Source organism: Natrix helvetica, assembly GCF_964273705.1.
Source record: "Natrix helvetica genome assembly, chromosome: 2".
Taxonomy (NCBI): Eukaryota; Metazoa; Chordata; class Lepidosauria; order Squamata; family Natricidae; genus Natrix; species Natrix helvetica.
The window spans coordinates 171,009,039-171,028,810 of NC_138552.1; the positions used below are offsets into that span (position 1 = coordinate 171,009,039).

General features: G+C 40.4%; 1 protein-coding gene across 1 annotated transcript; it reads right to left on the minus strand.

Annotated features, from left to right (window-relative positions):
* Positions 1–2,976: 2,976 nt before the first annotated feature.
* On the minus strand, positions 2,977–8,293 carry HTR1B (5-hydroxytryptamine receptor 1B). The gene has a single exon (XM_081942768.1). It carries the CDS (start codon positions 7,416–7,418, stop codon positions 6,264–6,266), a length of 1,155 nt encoding a protein of 384 aa, XP_081798894.1. The 5' UTR covers positions 7,419–8,293; the 3' UTR covers positions 2,977–6,263.
* Positions 8,294–19,772: the final 11,479 nt, after the last annotated feature.

Consider the following 19,772-nt stretch of genomic DNA (forward strand, 5'->3'; position numbering starts at 1 on the left):
TTGTAAAAGAACGTTTCAATTTACTTTATCAACCATAAATACTCCTAGAAGTAAGCAATGAACTGAGAACTAGAACCAAACATCAATTTTGCAAACTTGCTGCAATGTCAACAGATGTTTGAAAAAGAAATAACATGTTTCAACTCACGTTATCAACCATACCTCTTTATTGCATCAAGGAGCGCATTTGTGAAAACGTATTTTCCTACTGGACAAATCCACATTTTAAAATGAAAGTTCAAAAGGTTACAATAATTTTGGAACTCTAATGGCTTAGAAGTACTTTTTATTGTGTTCTTTTTAAATAGATGAATCTCACAGCTATTTATCTTTGAAGAAATATTTGGTCTTAATAGGTAGTCCTCAACTTGCAAAAGTTTGTTTAGTGACCAAAGTAACAATGGCACTGAAAAAAGTGACTTACAACTGTTTTTCACAATTATGACCTTTCCTGCCTCCCCATGATCATGTGATCAATATTCAGATGCTTGGCAGCTGGTTCATACTTATGACCGTTGCTGTGTCCCAGGATCATAGGATCCCCTTTTGCGACCTTCTGACAAGTAAAGTCAATGGGGAATCCAGATTCACTTAACAACCGGGTTACTAACTTACCAACTGCAATGATTCACTTAACAACTGAGGGAAGAAAGGTCGTAAAATGGGGCAAAATTCACTTAAATATTTCACTTAACAACAGAAATTTTGGGCTCAATTGTGGTCGTAAGTTGAGGACTACCTGTATACTGTATCATGAGACCACAACCAAGAAATGAATACTTGGTTATTTATTCCATATTAGTTTCATTATTATACTTCTTAAAGGCCTGTTTTGTTATCCCCCAAAAATAATTCTTTACCCAGAATCCTTTACAGAAGTATACAGGTATTCTTTGATGTACGACTACAAGTGAGCTCAAAATTTCTGTTGCTAAGTGAGATTTTTTGTTAAACAAATTTTGCCCCATCTTATGACCTTTCTTGCCACAGCTGTTAAGTGAACCGCTGTGGTTAAGTTAGTAAAACAGTTGTTAAGAGGATCTGGCTTCCCCATTGACTTTACTTGTCAGAAGGTCACAAAAGGTGATCACGTGACATTGCAACCATCATAAATACATGCCAGTTTTCAAACACCTGGATTTTGATCACGTGATCCCAGGGATGCTGCAGCAGTCATAAGTGTGAAAAACGGTCATAAGTCACTTTTTTTCAAAGCTGTTGTAACTTCAAATGATCAATAAACAAACTGCTGTAAGCTGAGGACTATCTTATACGGGTTGAATGTGGATGGTTCCTCTTCCCATGATCAGGACCATGCATTTTGCAATTACCAAATGGTTGAAAAGGAACCTATAAGCATATATGCATGTTGTTATCAACAGGTAGCGACTGGGACCCTATTCAAGTTTCTAGTCAGCAACATTCACAAGTTGCATGTAATGCATTTAATAGGAATCTTGTGTGCAAAAGAAATGAGGGCTCAATTCCATTACTTGGCAAGGACAGTAAATAAATCAAAACTGTTTTAAGTTATTTTTACATCTAAACAAGGCCTGGAATTTAGACACCATAAATCTAAAGGGGGAAGGAAACTATTCTCATTTCTGTCCATAACTCCAAAGGAGGAAAAAACTTAGAACATAGAATCATAGGGTTGGAAGGGGCCAAAAAAGGTCTTCTAGTACAAGCCTCAGCCCAAGCAGGAGACCTTATACCACCCCAATCAAATTGTTGTCCAATCTATTTTTGAAAACCTCCAGTGACAGAGACCTCACAACTCCAGAAGAAAATCTATTCCATTGATTAATTGTTCTCACTGTAAGAAAATTTCTCCTTACATTTAGATTGGATCTGTCTTTAACAAGTTTCTGCCCATTATTTTTTGTCCTGCCCTCTCTGGTGCTTTGGAGAATAAGTCATTCCATTCTTCTCTGTGCCAGGCCTTAAGTACTGAAAGATAGGCATTGTGTCACAAACACACACACACACAGAGAGAGACCATCCTTATCTTCAATAGGCTAGAAATACCTAGCTTCCTCAATCATTTATTTTAGGATTTAGCGTCCAGCTCCTTTATCATCTTTGTTAGTATTTTAAACCAATTGGACAATGGTTTATGCAACTGGATTACTAAACCAATTGCATATTAGAATAAGGACATTTTCTTTAGCCCAAGGACAGCCTTGACAATGGGATTCCCCACAACTTCTACTTGCCTTACTCAACACAAAATGTTCTCTGTGTTTCTAAGCCAGCTTCACTTGCTAGTAAAGGGGAAACTACTTTCACTTATTAGGAGTCTTGGGTTTACCCACCAATTCCTTCAGTGGAAGTAAAAATAAATATCAGAATTTATGCATTTCTAAAAAGATATCTAAAAGACAGGGACATACGATGTGGCATTCTTGCTGAATCTAAACAGGTATTATTGTCTCACAAATGAAGGCAATATGTGTCTAGTCAACGCCTGGTAAGAGATTATCTGACAACCTCCATGAATATCCTTTGAATTCCATGATAGGAGAAAGGCAGCATACATGAATTAAATTAAATAATGCAGTGTCTTGCACTATCCCCCAAACAAGTATGAACACATGGACCTACAATGTACTTTACCAGACACACTGGCAGTTTTGCATATTTTGTTAAATCATTATATAATTCTTGGCTTACTGCTTACTATGTTACATGAATCCAGACAATTGTCACTTATTCAAATAACCATGGTTTTGTATATGCATGAACCCAATCACTGTTAAGGATCGCATCTGCATATTTGATGAAGTGGAATGCTATCCAAGATATTTGATCTGTATTAAATTTGTTGTGGCTCCACAACAGCTGCTAAATATAGCTACAATTGTTATCTTTTCCTGCTGTCTCATCATCTTATAAATGATATAAAGCTTCAGTCAAGTAAACAAATATCATCTTCCTGAGTAACACAATTTCTATCAAATACTCTTGTTGTCACAGTAAAGCTTTTTATTGTTTGATTTTCAGCTACATTTAAGACAAACACTTGCAATGCAATCCTTTCAAAGCAAATGGAACAGAACAACATAGTCTGATTTTTTTTTAATTTTGACTGCTGGGCTTATTACATAGAGATATTTTATCTAATCTTTGAAAACAAGAGTAAAAATACATAATAAAGTAGGTTCCAATTGTACACACCAACAACCTAAAGGATCAAAACAGTGGTTAGTATTTCAGATGATTTTAAATTTCTGTTAACAGTATCATACATATGAAAAAAATCTGTAAGATCACAACATCAAATGGCTATTTTTAAAATTCCAGATTGATTAAAAAGATGAAAGGACAGGACTTTCACATTTTTTCCTATGTTCCCCAAACAGGAATGCAAGGTCCTTCACTTTTGAAGAAAACTGTAGTAGTGCAAACAGTATTAAGAGACAAGCAATCCATTCCACTTCCTGTCTGTGAAGTATGATGGCTAAATAAGTCTCAATGTTACAGAATCAACACTTACTAATTTAAAACAAAAATAAATATTTCTTGAGCAACCATTTGCTTTCCATAAACAAGCAACCTGAAGAAGTTATGCCACAGTGTACAGTTCATTTCAGTGCAAAAGTTACATATCAGGACTTTCAGAATGAGATTAGCAGCTCTTTCAAGAAAAAATAATTGGGAGTTAGCTACAGTACATGAAAAAAATGCAGCCATAACATATGAAAACCAAGTAGTAACGCAGAGGAAAGTTATGTTTGCAAAGTCAGTAAAGTATTCGTTCTCAAATTTCTTCCTGAACTCACCATCATTTTTGAGACCTGGATTTAAATAATAATACCATAAAGGCCTCATAAAAATCCAATCAAATTTAATCTTTAAAACCAGAATATAAATTTTTATTGTGTTTGTTGACATCCACTCCTTGAAATTTCTTTCTTCTACACATTCGCTGTAATCTCAGGCAGTATTTATATGTTAGGTCTCTTGGAATAAAGAAGATGGAATGCTTTTCTTGATAGTATATAAAACTTATTTACTGTCTAACAAGGATTGGTGAAAGTGACTCACACTGTGAAAGCATCATGTGTATTATTTATTTTTAAAGAGGGAGAGGGAAGTACAATTATAAGCATCACTGTTGAGGTCCTACTTTTATAGGGAAAAAATGGCAAGGAATTCCATGAGAATGTAGAAAAGTATGAGGTAGCAAAGGTGAGTGCCCATTGTGCTTCCTTAATATGGCTGCTGGAATTAGGTAGGACAGGAGAATTACCGTAATTGTTGCTAAGATGGGTCGCATGTAGCTCTTTAGATCTTACAGTAGTTAAGATACAGAGGGTTTTATTTTCTTCTTCCCAATTCTTCTCATTTGGGCAGCTTGGCTATACATTGAAGTCTTAATTTATACTTCTATTTTTATCACTGCAGAGAAGCATTAGTCAGATTTTCTACTTACCCCAACACATGGGGCAAAGGAAGCTATTACCAATCCTGACCCAGATCACAGAAGGAAAGCTCTCTAAAAGGATTCTAATCAAAACTTTTGTGAGGCTTCTGGCATGATGTGCCATCATTAATTTAATATCCTGTTCCCGGGAGATCTCTTCTTCCCACCAAAAAAAAAAGTTCATAATCCATAGGGGACCTGAACCAGACTGTCCTATATAATAAAAGCTATTTTAGTTACACCCTTAACTTGAATAGTGGGGGAAGTATTCAGTCGGTCATCTTTCTTTTAAGGATTATATAACATAGCAAGCATGAACTGTAATAAGGTTTTGAATACAGTTTGTTCAAAGCAGTGAACATTGTATAAGAGTCACTTCTTTGCATCTGGGCTTTAGGCAGATGACAAAGAAACTTTGCAGCTTTCTCAGTTTCTGAAACTGGGTCCTGTCCTGCCTTATTGTCTTAGTGGCATTAATAATGTAGAGGAATCACTCATTCAATCTGTTTGTCAAAGCATTTCAGGAAAGAATGGGATGGGACATGTGAGAAGAGATGAATGAAGAGTAAGGATAAGAGAAATTAAAACCGTAGATGAGGTTCTGTACTAGAAAGCATCAGGAATACAGAGTACATTCCTTTAGGAACTGAATATATTAAAGATTTGAAAATCTGCTTATGAAATCTGTGTTAAGGAAAAACTGCCTTGTGATATAGAGAAAAAGCCTTTTGAGGGGGAAAAGGTTCATTTAATAAGAATTATTACACTCATGGTAGCCGCAGTTTGTTCCGTGCCCACATAAGAAATAAACATCTTTTTTTTTCTTTTGGAAAGCAAACTTATGAAAGAAATCTTTGAAAGGAAGATTTTCAACTAAAACAACTGGAACAAAAGACTAGCTGATAATGAGTTATTTAAAAATATGATAGGAAGGAAGGAGGGAGGGAGGAAACATGGATAAAGAAAAAAATAAGCTTGCAAGCTTTGGCACTTGATTCTGCAGGCCACCATGCACGCACTCACACAAACATATGCACATAGAATAGTTTGGCTTTTTGGGGAGGGGGGTGATACTGGCAGGTTGTTAAACAAAAAAGAAGGCACATCTGTACAAAAAAAAGATGAGTTGCTCTTCTCATGCTGAGTTTTGTTTATATTTGATTGCTTCCCCAACATTCCTTCAGCCCATTTATTATAAGCAGGTGAAGGGATGGTTATTGTAAGACTATCAGTACTAGTTCTTCCAGCCCTCTGATCCATATAACTACTAAGCATCATGCACAATTCATTATAATCTACTCTGCATAGTCTTTAATTTAGCAAGCTAGCAGTTAAAAAGGAGGGAACATGGCAAAGCACTTTCAAACACAGATGTCTGAGAGGCAAAGATCTCCTAGCAGAAGAGATGGGATGAGAGCCACTTAGTTCAAGTACAGTACAGTCACGTTGGATCAGACGTCTCCACAAAAGTTGTCCAAAACCTCTCCAGTTCCTACCACAATGGCTCTACAAAGGCAAAATCCAGGATCAACTCTCATTTTAAGGCCAAAAAGACTTCTTCAGCAACATTAGTGGGAGCAGAGTAAGATGCAGCATATTTTTAAACCCAGGCTCAGAAGGAGGCTGCTTTGTAGTTACCTCTACCCTGAATGAGAACCTTTGCTAACTGGCACGGCTCTCCTCTCTACTGAATTTCAACTTTGCCATTAAAAGATACTGTTTTCTGGAGAGACAGTAGCATGGTAAGAATAATCACCTACCTGAAGAACCAGTCACACAAAATGCATTCACTCAAGCCTCCGACACCAGAGACTTTATATTTAACTGCACTTATCATTCAACTTGTGCATCGGAACCGTATCAATTTATGAAACGCTTGTTTGAAGTCTTCATTGGACATAGTGTAGATGATAGGGTTGATCAGAGAGTTAAGATATCCCAGCCACGTGAAAAAGTCAAAGATGGCCATGTGGAACCAGCAAGCATCTTTACAAATAGGCAACACTAAACTAATGATAAAGAAGGGTAGCCAGCACACAATGAAGGCTCCTAAAATAACCCCTAAAGTCTTGGTTGCTTTCCGCTCTCTAGCAGCCATCAGCTTCTTTTTTTCCAGAAAAGCATCCGATACCTTTACTTTGACCTGGTTTGTATATACGGGAGACCCCATTTCACTGGATGCTTCCGAGATCTTGCAATTTATAGAAGTGACCGAGGACGTTGACCCTGGGGAATCTGTTATTAAGTGAGCCCGAGTTAATCTTTTGCCGGTGTTCTTTGGCGTCTGTTTCAAAATCCGAGATCTGGCCTCCACATAGATCCTTCCATAAAGGATTATCAGCAGCATGGTAGGAAAATAGAACGCCCCCACCGTGGAATAGATGGTATATAAGATGTGGTCTGAATTCACCACACAGTTAGACATCTCTTCCGCTTTAGACTGCTGCCAGAAGAAAGGAGGGATGGAGATGGATATCGAGAAGACCCACACCAGGGCAATCATGCCTGCTGCTCTCTTGGGAGTCCTTTTAGTAGAATACTCAACTGCATCTGTGATGGCCCAGTATCTGTCCAGGGCAATCACACACAAATGGAGAATAGAAGCAGTGCAACAAGTGATGTCTGAAGAGAGCCAAATGTCACACACAACCTGGCCCAGGGTCCATTTCCCAGTCACAGTGTACATGGTGCTGATAGGCATGACCAGGAGGGATACCAGAAGGTCAGTGACCGCCAAGGAAGCTATGAGATAATTGGCCGGGGTGTGGAGCTTACGACTCTGATAGACAGTGGCAATAACAAAACCATTGGACAATATGGTGGCCAAGGTGATGAGAGCCAAGACGACGGTGAGAATAACCTTCCAGGAGAACGGGGTGCCATCTTGGTAGATGGAACTTTCTTCGGGACTGCAATTCCTGGTCTGGTCGGAGTCATTGGCGTGGAAGGCGTTTAGGCCCGGGGTGGCTTGGCAGAGCCTAGCTTGATCCATGCCTCCAAAGTTGCCGGGGACTCGGGCGAGAAGGTGAGCGCCGCCAGTCTCAGCAATCCGAGGAGGGCAGCGCCCTCCTCTCCTCACGCCACACCTCAAGAGAATCCCGCCCGGGGATTGAGGGCACGCGAGCGGGGACTGCAAGAGGGAGCACGTGCGCGCGGCTCTTCCAATGGAGGCGCCTCCCGCTCGCCGGGCGGACCATGGCTCGCGCCGCCGCCGCCTCGCTCTTCTTTGCTAAAAGCCAAGCCGACGCCTCAGCACGTGCCGGCCGCCAAGCGAGGACGTCTCCGCCAGCGGCAGCGGCTGCCGATTCGGTGGTGGCGACGAAGGGACATGGCGGTGGGTACGAAGTTCGACGCGACGGATAAAGGCAGCAGCGGGCGACCGGGAGAGTTTTCTTTCGTGAAGCGGAGATGGTGCTTACGTCCCCCCTGGGCGAGACCGAGCCGCGAAGACACCGGGAGAGGGCTAGCTGGCGTGGTTTGCCACCGTTGTTGACCGGGCGTGACTGGACGCCTTCTCTCTCGCAGAGGCGCGGGACGCGCAACGGTCTCCCCTGGCGCCAGTTCCACAACTTTTTGCAGAAGCGGGCGGGCGGCTGGAAGGTAGGCAGGGCAGCGAACTCTCGATGTGAGTGAAGGTCTCTCTCTCCCAGGGCGGAGCTCAAGTCCGGCGGATGCAGACTTCTCCGGCAGAGGCGGCCGGCGCCTCAGCAACCGAAGGCGCGCCGTCCCTACCTCTGCTCTGTTCTGCTCCTTCTTTCTCTCCCTCTTTATATATATGTATATATACTGGCCCGCTCCGCTCTGTGCGAGCTTAACAAGGCAACTCGTGGTCTTTTCTCCCAGAGCTCCGGGTTCCCGGCCCCTCGCCACCGCCCCGCCTCAGTCTGCCCCGAGAGGATTCCGCCGGGTCCTAAGACCGACCCTTCATTTGCTCTGAACCCTTTAGGAGCCTTGAAATGTATCTTTTCGCCAAACCTTCGCTGATTTTGTCAGCGGGGATTCTGGATTAAGTTGATCTTGTGATCTCTTTCAAATGTTAATAGCGACTATAGCAGCGGCATAACGACACTAAACGGACAACTCAAAACTGGGGCGCTTGAGACGGAAGGGCGCGAAGAGAAAATACCAACCGAAACCGAGTCAAGAGAAGTGGCGGAAAAAACCCATCAAATCCCAAAACTCGGATTCGCTGCTTCTACAGGATGTACGGACGACTAAATCGATGTAGTTTTGCGGCTGTAGTCTTTAATGGACGATAAACCTTCGTATTTTAGACCCAAGAATATGCCCCACAACGGCTGACAGAGATCCAACCCAGAGGGTTTCTCGGCTCCCGCGTGTGATATTGGAACCCCCCTTTCTGCCCTTTACTAGACATAGGAAATGGGACTAGAGGGATATAACTGGAGAGTTGTCTTACTCCCTTATGCAGTTTTATCCCGCGTTCTTAATTTTCCTTTCCGCCTAACCTAAGTCTCATTGTTGTGCCCTTTTGCTCTGATTTTCGACTTTGGCTGCAATCTTAAACGGACACTTTCCTGGGAGTAAACTTTGGGATTTACTTCGGAAACTTGTATAGAATGGCGCCATTTCTCCAATCGGTTGAAACAGGTTCCAAAAAAAAATCGGAGAAATCTTTGTTTTTAAATTGTGACTCTGCTCGGGAGTTGTTCTCTTCTTGACTTGTGACTTTTGGGGGGGGGCGGGGCGGGGATCCTGGGAAAGACTTGGTTCGGTTTTCTCCTACTTGAAACCGCTTCGTCCTTTCGCAGCGTTTCACCGTGGAGGATTCAGGCTCTGGCTGACTGTGCAAACAGAGGCGGTTGGCTTCCTTCACCAGCGTCTCCGCAGGCGCGCCTTAAGAGATCCGCAGCCCTGCGCGAAGATACTCGGCTACAGCCTCTGCTGTGGGATTTGGTCTTCCAAGTAAGCAATGGGGCGCCTACAAGCGGATCACTGGGGCCTCAGAGACACCTAAGGAAAGCCCAACAAAGCTGTTAGAAGTTGCTCAGCCACAGGGCTCAGGGCTAGACGGCGCTCCCCTTCCTTCTCAAAAGGGGAGGATGGCAAATCCGAGAGCTTAGAGGGACTTAATGCTAAGCAAACCTGCTTATTGGGATCTGCCTGCCTCCCTGTGTTTAAAATCTCAATCCATCCTGGCGCTTCTCCATGTTGCCGCCTTGTACGGTACAGCCTGCTTTGGCTGAGGTCCTTCTCGCCTTGTTATTAATTAGTAATCGTCTGTTTAGGAGTGGTTTTTCATTTATTTAATGGCATTCATTTCTGGGATGCCTCTCGGGTTCCAAAGTCTTACGAGACGATTTGCTATCATCGTCATCTCCGTTTATAAATCGACCATACGAAGTCGCGGTCGGACCGGGCTGATGGGGTTTATCGCCAGATGAAGGCGCGCCGAAGTCGATCGCGAACAAGCGAGGTCCTCCCGGGGAGTGTATCCGGCGGCGGAGAACCGGACTTTCCTCGAAGCTCCTCGAAGTCGCGCGCAGACACTGTCGCTTCTCTCGCCGGCTGCGCTGAGATTCAGGTTGGAAGAACCGTCTCCCGAAACAAGGGGGCCGAATGAAGCCGAGCCGAGCGGTTAGTGGGCAGTTGTTCTCTGCGGTGTTGGCGCCTACCTAGCTGAAGTAGCCGGATGAATTTATCCTCGACCTCTTAGAAACGATCCGGCGTTTGGGGTTTTGTTCCTGATGCAGGTGGAAACCCATACGGAGTTACGCGCTAGCCTCTTCTCGGTCCCCACTGGCTGGTGTGTAATCTCGGCGAGGGAGAAAAACCTCCGAGCGTTCTGCCTGTAAAGCTTGGCGCTTTAATGATCCAAAGCTGGGTTTTATCCCTAGATTATTATATAACCTTCCCAAACGCGATCGTTAAAGCTCTTATTGTCGCGCGTTTCAGAAAGAGAAGCTAGTAGTCCGATCCCGAAGCGCGTTTACACGGGAGTAAGCCACGCCATCGACATTTGCAGCGAGCGCTCCGAAGAGGGGGCGCTTCCCTTTGTAAGCCTCGGTTCTGTTTGCCTTAAGTGACGGCAAGTCCGTAAAGTGTGCGTCGGGCACATGCAAGTTCATAAGCCTTCCATGGATCGCATCATTTAATTGGATCTGGGTTTGGAATAACTTCTGCCTCTCCTTTCTCATCCCATTTCCTTGTGGAGGAGAGAGAGAGCCTCTCTTAAATTATCATCTCCCCCCCCCTTCTTCTCTAGTCAATCTCCATCCCATTGTCTGAATAATGAAAGCAACAGGTATAGAGAAATCATTCAACGGAGTATCCTCCCCCAGAGGCTGTTTTTGATTGAATCATAGACAACTCCTGGTGACTCAGCCAAAAGAACCAAATCCCAAATGCCCCTAAAACTTCTTTATAGGCAGAATAAGGAAAGGGATATCAATTGCGCAGTGGGGGCAGAAGAGGTGGACAAATCCTTTCCTATCAATTGAATCATTAGGATAATGTGCACTCACAACAGGGACTTAGTTATCCCACCACCATTCCGCAAACATTGATCTGGTGTTTTCATGTGCTCTCAGCTGTGCTCTTAAACCAGCTAATGTTCTGCGAATTGTCCCTTTAGTGTTACAGAAAAGTGTCCTGTGTCCCTGGCTGTTCAAAACTGAATGAGACCTGGAAAGGTAGAGGAATGGCTGAGAAAAGTTTGACGGGCTTGTTTTGGAGAATTGGGGGTGGTTTTTTTCTTAAAGGTGGACCAGAGAATTCACCTCTTTCGCTTAATCTCTTATATGTGATACTTGAGATTTCCCCAGCTGCCATTCTTCTGCTCCTTTTGAGCTGTGGTTGCCCTCTTAGCATGAGAGCTCAGCTTTCTTTAAAGTCACTTCTAGCCTTCAGCCTTTTCCTCATGTAGAGTCTTTCATTCTGAAATCTGTTTGAAGACAGGTGCTCCCTTGTACAATGGAAGAATCTTTGGTTCATGGTGACTGAAATGTTGCCTGAAAAATATAGGGCAGGGGGCGTTTCCAGGGGTTCCTCTATATGTTCCAAATCAGAACTCCTGCTGTTGTATCATCCAGATGGACTGGCTGTCACTGAACTAATCAGTGCAGACTTCTTTGTCAACCTTTAGCCCAACTTCATGAAGATTCACAAGCCACCTAAACCAGTGATGGTGAACCTTTTCGGCACCAAGTGCCCAAACTCGGAAACCCAAAGACCAAATGGCTGGTGTACATATGCCTGTTTTGGGGGTGTTTTTCAGGCCATTTTTCAAACCATTTTTCAGGCCATTTTTGGCCTGGAAAATGATCCAGAAAACAGTTAGAAAATGGCCAAAAACCATTTTCAGGCTGTTTTCCAGAGTTCTGGCACCCGTGAAGACTGGCTGGCCAGCCCTCGTGCACATCGGAAACTAGAAGAGCAGCTGGTGATGGCGCATGTGCCCACAGAGAAGCCTCTGCATGCCACCTCTGGCACACGTGCCATAGGTTCGCCATCACGGACCTAAACAATACAATCCCAATGCTGTGCATGGAAGTAGATCCTGTTTTAAATAACTGGCTCAAAATTCACCTATTACTCCAGTAGATTACTAAACGCATTGTTGTACTGTAGAAATGAAGCATTGTATTTCCAATGAAACTGAATTGCTAGCTACCGGTAGCATCACCAAATTAAAATGGTCTTCACTGTATTTAATCACTGAGAAGTTAATTCAAATGCAGTACATTACAACATTTTAAAAGTTTACTTACTATCTGAGCCAAAATTTTATTGCAAGCTAATTTTAAAGTCACAAAGGACAAAACTGTTTTGAGATGGGGTGTCCCTTGAAATTGATTTGTTCAGATTTGAAGTGGGTTTTTTTTATGGGGGATGATAACTGTTAATAAGCTTTAAGAGTTAAAGAATTTAATAATTAAAAAATGTCAACAGTTTAAGACAGGCACTTATTGTAAGAATGATGGCACAAGTGAAGATAATGGAATGAGAAGTGACATGACCTGATTTAGATCAGGACCAAAATATAGAAAGCCATCACCATCAATCTTTTTCTCTAGAAAATTGGAGGCTATTAATAAAGACACTAGTCTCCTTCTGGATTCATAGAAAAAATTGAGAAAAGTTTGAACATTGAAAAAGAAAACTGCAAATCTCTGTTGAGATTACATTGCATTTATCTTTATTGAGTTAGGAAGCCTATTAATTAGGAAACCTATTAAAGATAGAACCTAACCTGCTCTTTCAATAAACATAGAAAACAAAACTTGGAATGATAAAGATACCTTTGCCCAAGGTCAGTTCCTGGACCTTATCATGCAATTTATTTGGCAGCAACACAAAAGTAGCTGCTATTTCCTATAATATAGCAGTATTCTCTTCCCAGTCTAACCTGCAGTCCTGAGAATCCCTGCTGGTTCTCCATCCATCCATGTACAGGTTAGGTCCAATCCTGTTTAATTCTAAGTTCGAACAAGATCAGGGAAGTTCCTCCAATAGCTTCATGTTTTGGTAAACTAGGACATGTTTGTGCTTGGGAATAGCATCTGAACATCTCTTTTCTTTCTCCCACCCCTTCCTATATAAAACATTTACCATGTGTTGTTTTCTCAATAGAGGGAAAATAGGGATCTTTACACTTAGATAAGGTTGCCAGTAGTTAAGAAGGTATTCTTTTGTACTCTGGCTTTACACTGTATTTATATTTAGAACTGTAACCAGTGGTGTCTGTTTTATTGCTGTGTTTTTAATTATACATTTATTTGGCTGTGTTTCCATTGTAGAAGTTTTGAGCTCCATGCGTTGTTTGAGATTACGTTTTGTATCTTTCACTTTCTTCTATATGTTACCATAAGTTTTGTCTCTTTTCAGGAATACCTTCAGTAGTTTAACAAGTATCTTTTGTAAATCTAAGATAAGAAGGTTTTCCAAATCTCTCTTCTGATTTATTTTATATGTTCTCTTTAGGTATTAAGCCATCAGCTAGTTTCGTATGTAAAGCCATTGTGACATCCTTCTCCATGTTTGGCACTTTTCATTCAATTTTATAACCTCGGCATCTTTTTTCATATCACTCTTGTAGTCTGACATTTTTTAAATCCACATTCAAATCAGTTTCAGTCTCTATTTTATCCAGTAAAATCTGTTTCTCTTCTCTAGCCTCTGTTAGATCTATTTTTATAGTGCCAGACAATCTGAAAGAAATTTCTGAGAACATTGTTCCCAGACAGCCTTGATCTATCATCAAGTAGTATTGTCAAATAGTATCAGTTGTATTAATGGGTCTCTTCTTTAATTTTAAGCTTTAGTTATCTCTGGTTCCTTCTAGTCAATCATCAAAGTCCCCTCTTATTACATATTTATTTTCCAATCAGCAAAACTTTTCCACAGGATTTCTTATAGTTAATTCCAAAATCTTCATGGATTCTTTTATAAACATTTAAACAAACAGTCTATAGGAAATATTCTTTCAACTCAAACCCCTTAACTTTTCCAAATCCACAATTCAGTCTCCTTTTTCCTGTTTTCTAAAACATAAAGTTTCCCTTTTTAATCTTTAAACATCCAGGATGGAAGGAAATCATTCTGGCATGATAAAATTTGCCTTTCAGAAGGTTCTTAAAATTCAGAAAATCAATAACAAGCAACTTCCTAACATAATTTATGTGTATGATTGTTTGTATGTTTTAAATTTATTCCTGTACACCGCCCCGAGTCCCTCCGGGGAGAGGGGGCGGTCTAGAAATTTAATAAATTATTAATTATTATAATTAAGAAAGGAAGTGGGCAGATCCAGTTGCCAAATGAAGTCACAATTTAGGATGGATTATTATCTACATGGTGTGCAAAAGAAACAATCAGCAAGCCAAAAAGGGAATAAGGATCCCAAAACCTCCCTACTAGTAATCAACACCCAGTTGAGCATAGATTAACACCAAGATTAACAACTGACCAACAACCAAGAAGTAAACAATACTCCAATCAAAGAACTGGCAAACAAGCTAACAGTAAACAGTCCAACCAAAGAACCTCCATGACTGACAGGGCAAGGCACTGGAATATAAACTGAGAGCAAACCCAACTCCCTACTAGCACTGATGATGTTATGTCAATGAAATGACTGCAAGAAAACAACCAAAATCAGACATTACCTAGGATCCCACATTGTATCCTTAAACTACAAATAGTCTCCTGAATAAGATTATTTTTCTCTCTCTTCCAGAGCTCTCAACCCCACTGGAGATACGGTAGTTGTTTTATGAGGCTCTGTATTTGAAAACTATTTGATAGTAAACATTCCCAAAATCAAACAAAAGAAACAAAAGTTCGCGCGCACACACGCACGCACGCCCACCCACACACCAATCCTTGTGAATATATAGTGAAGTGCAAAATATGAATGGGTTTTTAAAAAAAATCCCATGGTTTCCTACATTCCAAAATTCACATGACATTTGAAACTCCAAATAAGAAAAAAATTATTCAGTACATATTTAAGAAATTATGTTTCATGCCATTACTTTCATTATCTTGAAAATAAGTTGTGACAAATAAATTTATCTAAATCTGTAATAAAAAAAAACAGGACTAACACTGAGTTAATTTATAATAAGCATAGTGAAACAAGTTGGAATTTATGAGAAAGATAATGTTCATTATATTTGATAGACAAATTATTTACTGTTATTGTGACTTACCAAACCAGGTGTTTAATTTGATTAGCTGTCAGTGATAGTGAAAAATCAATATTCTTACAAATTTATGAGCAGAGAGAGCCAATCAATATTATCTATGAACTAAAGAATCTCATGAATTAAAAAATTGTCTACTTTTATGAGTGCTCTTGGATTATGTGATAATGTCTTACACTTCAGTCATAAGCATATTTGAAACCACATTAAGTTTGTTATTATCCTTTTCGACAAAAGGCTTAACTTTGGAAGCCCCCAAGTGTAAGCTTCATTTCAAAATAATTAACATTGATCTCATGTCACTTGGTGAAAATACCCACATACTAGTAATATGCCTAGAGCTAAAGATTTTGACTGTAGCCAACTGCAAATGGTACAGAAAGGAATTGTAGATATAATAAAGCAGCTAGAGTAATCAAAGCCCTAAGCCTAATTATCCTAATAATGAGGTTACAATGCAAATGTTTGATTATAAATATATAAGTATATAAATAACAGAGAGGTGAAAACACTCAAGTAGTGATTATAGAGTCAGGTTATCATACACATTTAGGCTTTGAATTCTTCGTACTAGTATAAGAACATGCAAAAGCAAACAAGTATTTGCACAATTTCAGAAGTATAGTTGTGGTTTTTGGAATATGCTGGATGATAGAAAATCCCTAAGGAATTTTGTTAAGCATAAAATGATTTTTTTTATTTCAAGAATCAAGGAATTCTCCTCTCTGCCACATCCTTATAACCTTGATTGTCAAGTATTAATGAAGGGGGGTTAAATGGAGATTAAGAGGCATGTCATGATAGCTGCCCTAGTCAATCAATAAATACAGGACAGTTTGGTTTATGCCACTTTCATCCTAGAAGAAAGACTAAGGAAGATTTTTTTTTCTTTTATTCTGTTGTTATTGAGATAATAACATAGCTCATCTTTCATAGCTTGGTCCTAATCTCTACCCCATGATTTTATAGTTTGGACCACAAATTGTCTGCTAAGGTCTGAGGTTGCTATGATCAAAAATTCACAAATAAGATTTACATCTCTTAAACAGACAAAAGTATTTTGCGGTCTATTGCTTTCTACAGAACACAACTTTGGACTTTTCATTTTGTTTATTATTTTTATAACGTCCCCTATCAGGTCAGTACTATTAGTGTCTAATAAAGAATAAATTGAAGCTAAAATAATAGCAACTTTTCAGTATTTCTAACTATGCAAGACTGACTTATACACATTAAAGTAAAAATGATGTAGTGATTATTCTCTTGTCAGTGCTTAGGGCACCAGTGAGCCTTAATCCGCCACCGATTCAAAGTTACACACTGGAAAAAGTGACTTATGATTATTTTTCACACCTACGACTGTTGCAGTATCCCCATAGTTATTGCGATCAAGATTTGGATGCTTGGCAACTGGCGTGTATTTATGACAGTTGCAGTGTTCCAGGATCATGTGATCCCCTTTTGCACCTTTCCGATAAGCAAAATCAATAGAGTCACTTAACAATCATGTTATTAGCTTAACAACTGCTGTGATTCACTTAAGAAAGGTTATCAAATAGGGGTAAGACTCACTTAACTGCCTTGCTTAGCATTGAAAACTTGGGGCTAATTTGTGGTCATGAATCAAGGACTACCTGTAAATCCACATTTTGTAAATGATTATTTTTTTCCTTAAGGCAGCCTGTTTGTTTGAATGGGCAGCCATTCTTGCTACCCTCAGATTTAATGGAAGTTGCCCGGATTCTACTATCAGTTTCTTTTAGTAAATGGAATTGAGAGAGAATGGCTTCTTGTCCTTGCTGTAAATGCAACAGATATTTTCTCCGTCAAAAACTCAGTGGAGAAACAAGCTTCCGGTAAGGGGGATCAAGCCCATGGCAAAATCTCATTTCATTTTTTATTTTATCAAGACATACTAATAGGCTGAAGTCTATTATTGTGCCTTTAAATCATAGGTTTTAACCTGAGAAGCCAAATACTATATTTAAGTGTGACAAAGAACACTGACATATCTTGGGCCATCATATCTAAATCAGATTAATCCTATATATCAGTTAGGAATAATCTCATGTACTTCATCTTGAAAAATCAGAATAGAAATGTGACCAATCATTATTGTGTTTGTTTGTTTTTTTGAAAAATCTGTTATATTAAACTACTTTTTCTCATATTTTGTTTGGCTTGGTTGTTGTTGTTTTTTTTAAAGAAAAGATACGTTATAGTATAAAACTAAATAATACAGCAGGAAATTTGCTACTACAAATAATTCTGCCCTAAAAGGGAGTTTTTCTTATAGCTATCTTTCTTTCTTTTTTTCTTGTTTTGTTTTATATCTGACATTAGTTTACTCTTTGAAATTATTAGGTTTGTCCATCAGTAATCATATTTCATTTCTCTTCAGTTTTTAGATCTATAAACTCTGCAGAGAATATTTTCCTACTTGTTTTCATGTTATATTGTGAAATACTGAATTGAACCGCCCGAGAGAAAAAAAATGATGAAATTTTCTGGATCTTTGCAGACTCTTTTTCAGCAACATGACAAATACATTTAGTTCTTAGCAGTAATTCCCCCAAGCATTAACTGCAAATACTGTCAAAGTAGAAGAATCATTTATTTTGCTAAAAAAGTAAAAAGCCAACTTACTTTTACGCCAAAAGTATTTGCAACTAGAGGTATGTAGTACTTTGGATTGGAAGGCGAGAAATTACTTTGGAGCACGCAAGAGTACAGCCTCCTAAAGCAGCTGCATCTTTACCTGGATTTACGTGGCTGTCCTGTGCAGCTACTGCACAATCCTAAAAAAAGATACAATTAATTTCAACAGTTAGAGACAAGTGCCAAGTATGCTCGAAACCTCTTTCTGCCTTCAAATCCAAAGATGGTACATAGCTCTGCTCAAAGGCACAGAGCTCTGTTTGGGAAATTTAATCTTTGTAAAGTAAGTGAAACTTACTGAGAAATGTCAGCTATTTCCATTTCTTCATTTACAGTTTTTTTTTTTAAAAAATGTGATTTGTACGTCTGCTCAACTGACACAAAAGCAACTTTGGGCATGTTATGTAATGTGTGATTAAAAACAAAAACAAAGGCCCATGAACCCACGTAACACCTCCAGAACTTACTATAACTGAGGCAACCACAACATACTCCAATTCAAAATAATTCTGAGATAATTTATCCAGTATTTTGCTCAATGCCTGGAGAAAAAAAAAAAACACCAAATGTTCAAAATCTTAAAAAAGGCAAACTGGGCTGGGCTGCCTGAATCTTGGGGGTGAAGAAGGGCTATGCTGGACCAATGGCAGGTGCTGTCACAGAGAATGATCGCATGAAATCATAGGACATGAAGCATGTTCACTCTAATACAAGGGTGTCAAACTCAAGGCCCAAGGGCTGGATCCAGCCCTCGGGGTGCTTAGATTTGGCCTGTGGGGGCCACCCTGGAAACAGCAAAGGACAAGCTCGTAGTGCCTCTGCCAGCAAAGACAGAGCTCAAAAAGGCCATGGGTGGCCCTTCCAAACTCCCATTTTCCCTGGCAGAGGGTTGCAGGAGGCTGTCTCGGCCACAAACTGAGCTCGGGAGTCTGTTTTCACTGGCAAAGCACTCAGGCCACCACATCACACCCCAACATGAGTGATGTTGAGCTGGCCACGCCCACCCTGGCCATGCCTACCCTGTCCCCACGAGATCAAAAATAACCTTAATGCTGCCCTCAATGATATCAGGTTTGACACCCCTGCTCTAATAGATCATCCATAAATAGTTGGTGACAGTAGGTCCTACAAATAACCCCACTTTGAACCATGGAGGACTTTGTAAATGATGAGTAGTGCCCTGAATTGCATTCAGAAGCCTAATGGGAAGCAATCGAACTCACAAAGTAGTGGACATAGCTCAGTGTACCCATAACTACCTATTCCACTGCATATGGGACTGATTGCAGCTTCCAAGTCAGCCCCATGTGAAATACACCACAGTAGTTTAGAAAGTGATTACAGCATGAGTGACCATGAGCAGGGTTCTCTGCTCCAGGAATGGGGGCAATTAAGGATAAGATGAATTTGTACAAAGCCCCCTCCCCCCCCACGACCATGGAAGAGAAACCCCAAGTTGTGCATCAGTTCTGGCTGGGGGAGTGCAGCCCTATCCCGACAGATAGAAAGTCCCCAGAAAGGAGGTAACCCAAAAGCTACTCAATTTTAGAGGGGAGGGGTGAGTTAAGCCAAAGCCTGTTCTAGCCCACTCAGACACTAGGAAATAATGTTAATGGTATCACCTGGTCAGCCCAGAGTAGATATTTATAGCCAAATATCATAAAGATACTGAGCATACTTAGCCTGATACTGAACCATGCAGTTCCATGTTGAGGAAGGAGAACCCCCTTAATACCATGTCTTCCATGCATAACATCTGAAATCAGTCAAGAACAATTGCTTGCTTGTTTGATTGCTTGCTTGCTTGCTTGCTTGCTTCCTTCCTTCCTTCCCTCCCTCCCTCCCTCCCTCCCTCCCTCCCTCCTTCCTTCTTCCTTCTTTCTTTTCCTATTTAATATGGCCATCCAACTTACTTTCAGTGACTCCGGGAGGTTTACAAAGATAAAAATCCTATATAAAAACAATAAAAAGCAACAACCCCCACTCCCCACTAGTGACAACAATCAGACAATCCATTTGAT

Coding starts and splice junctions, on each gene's coding strand:
- HTR1B (XM_081942768.1), bottom strand. CDS start 7,418: ATGGATCAAGCTAGGCTCTGCCAAGCCACCCCGGGCCTAAACGCCTTC.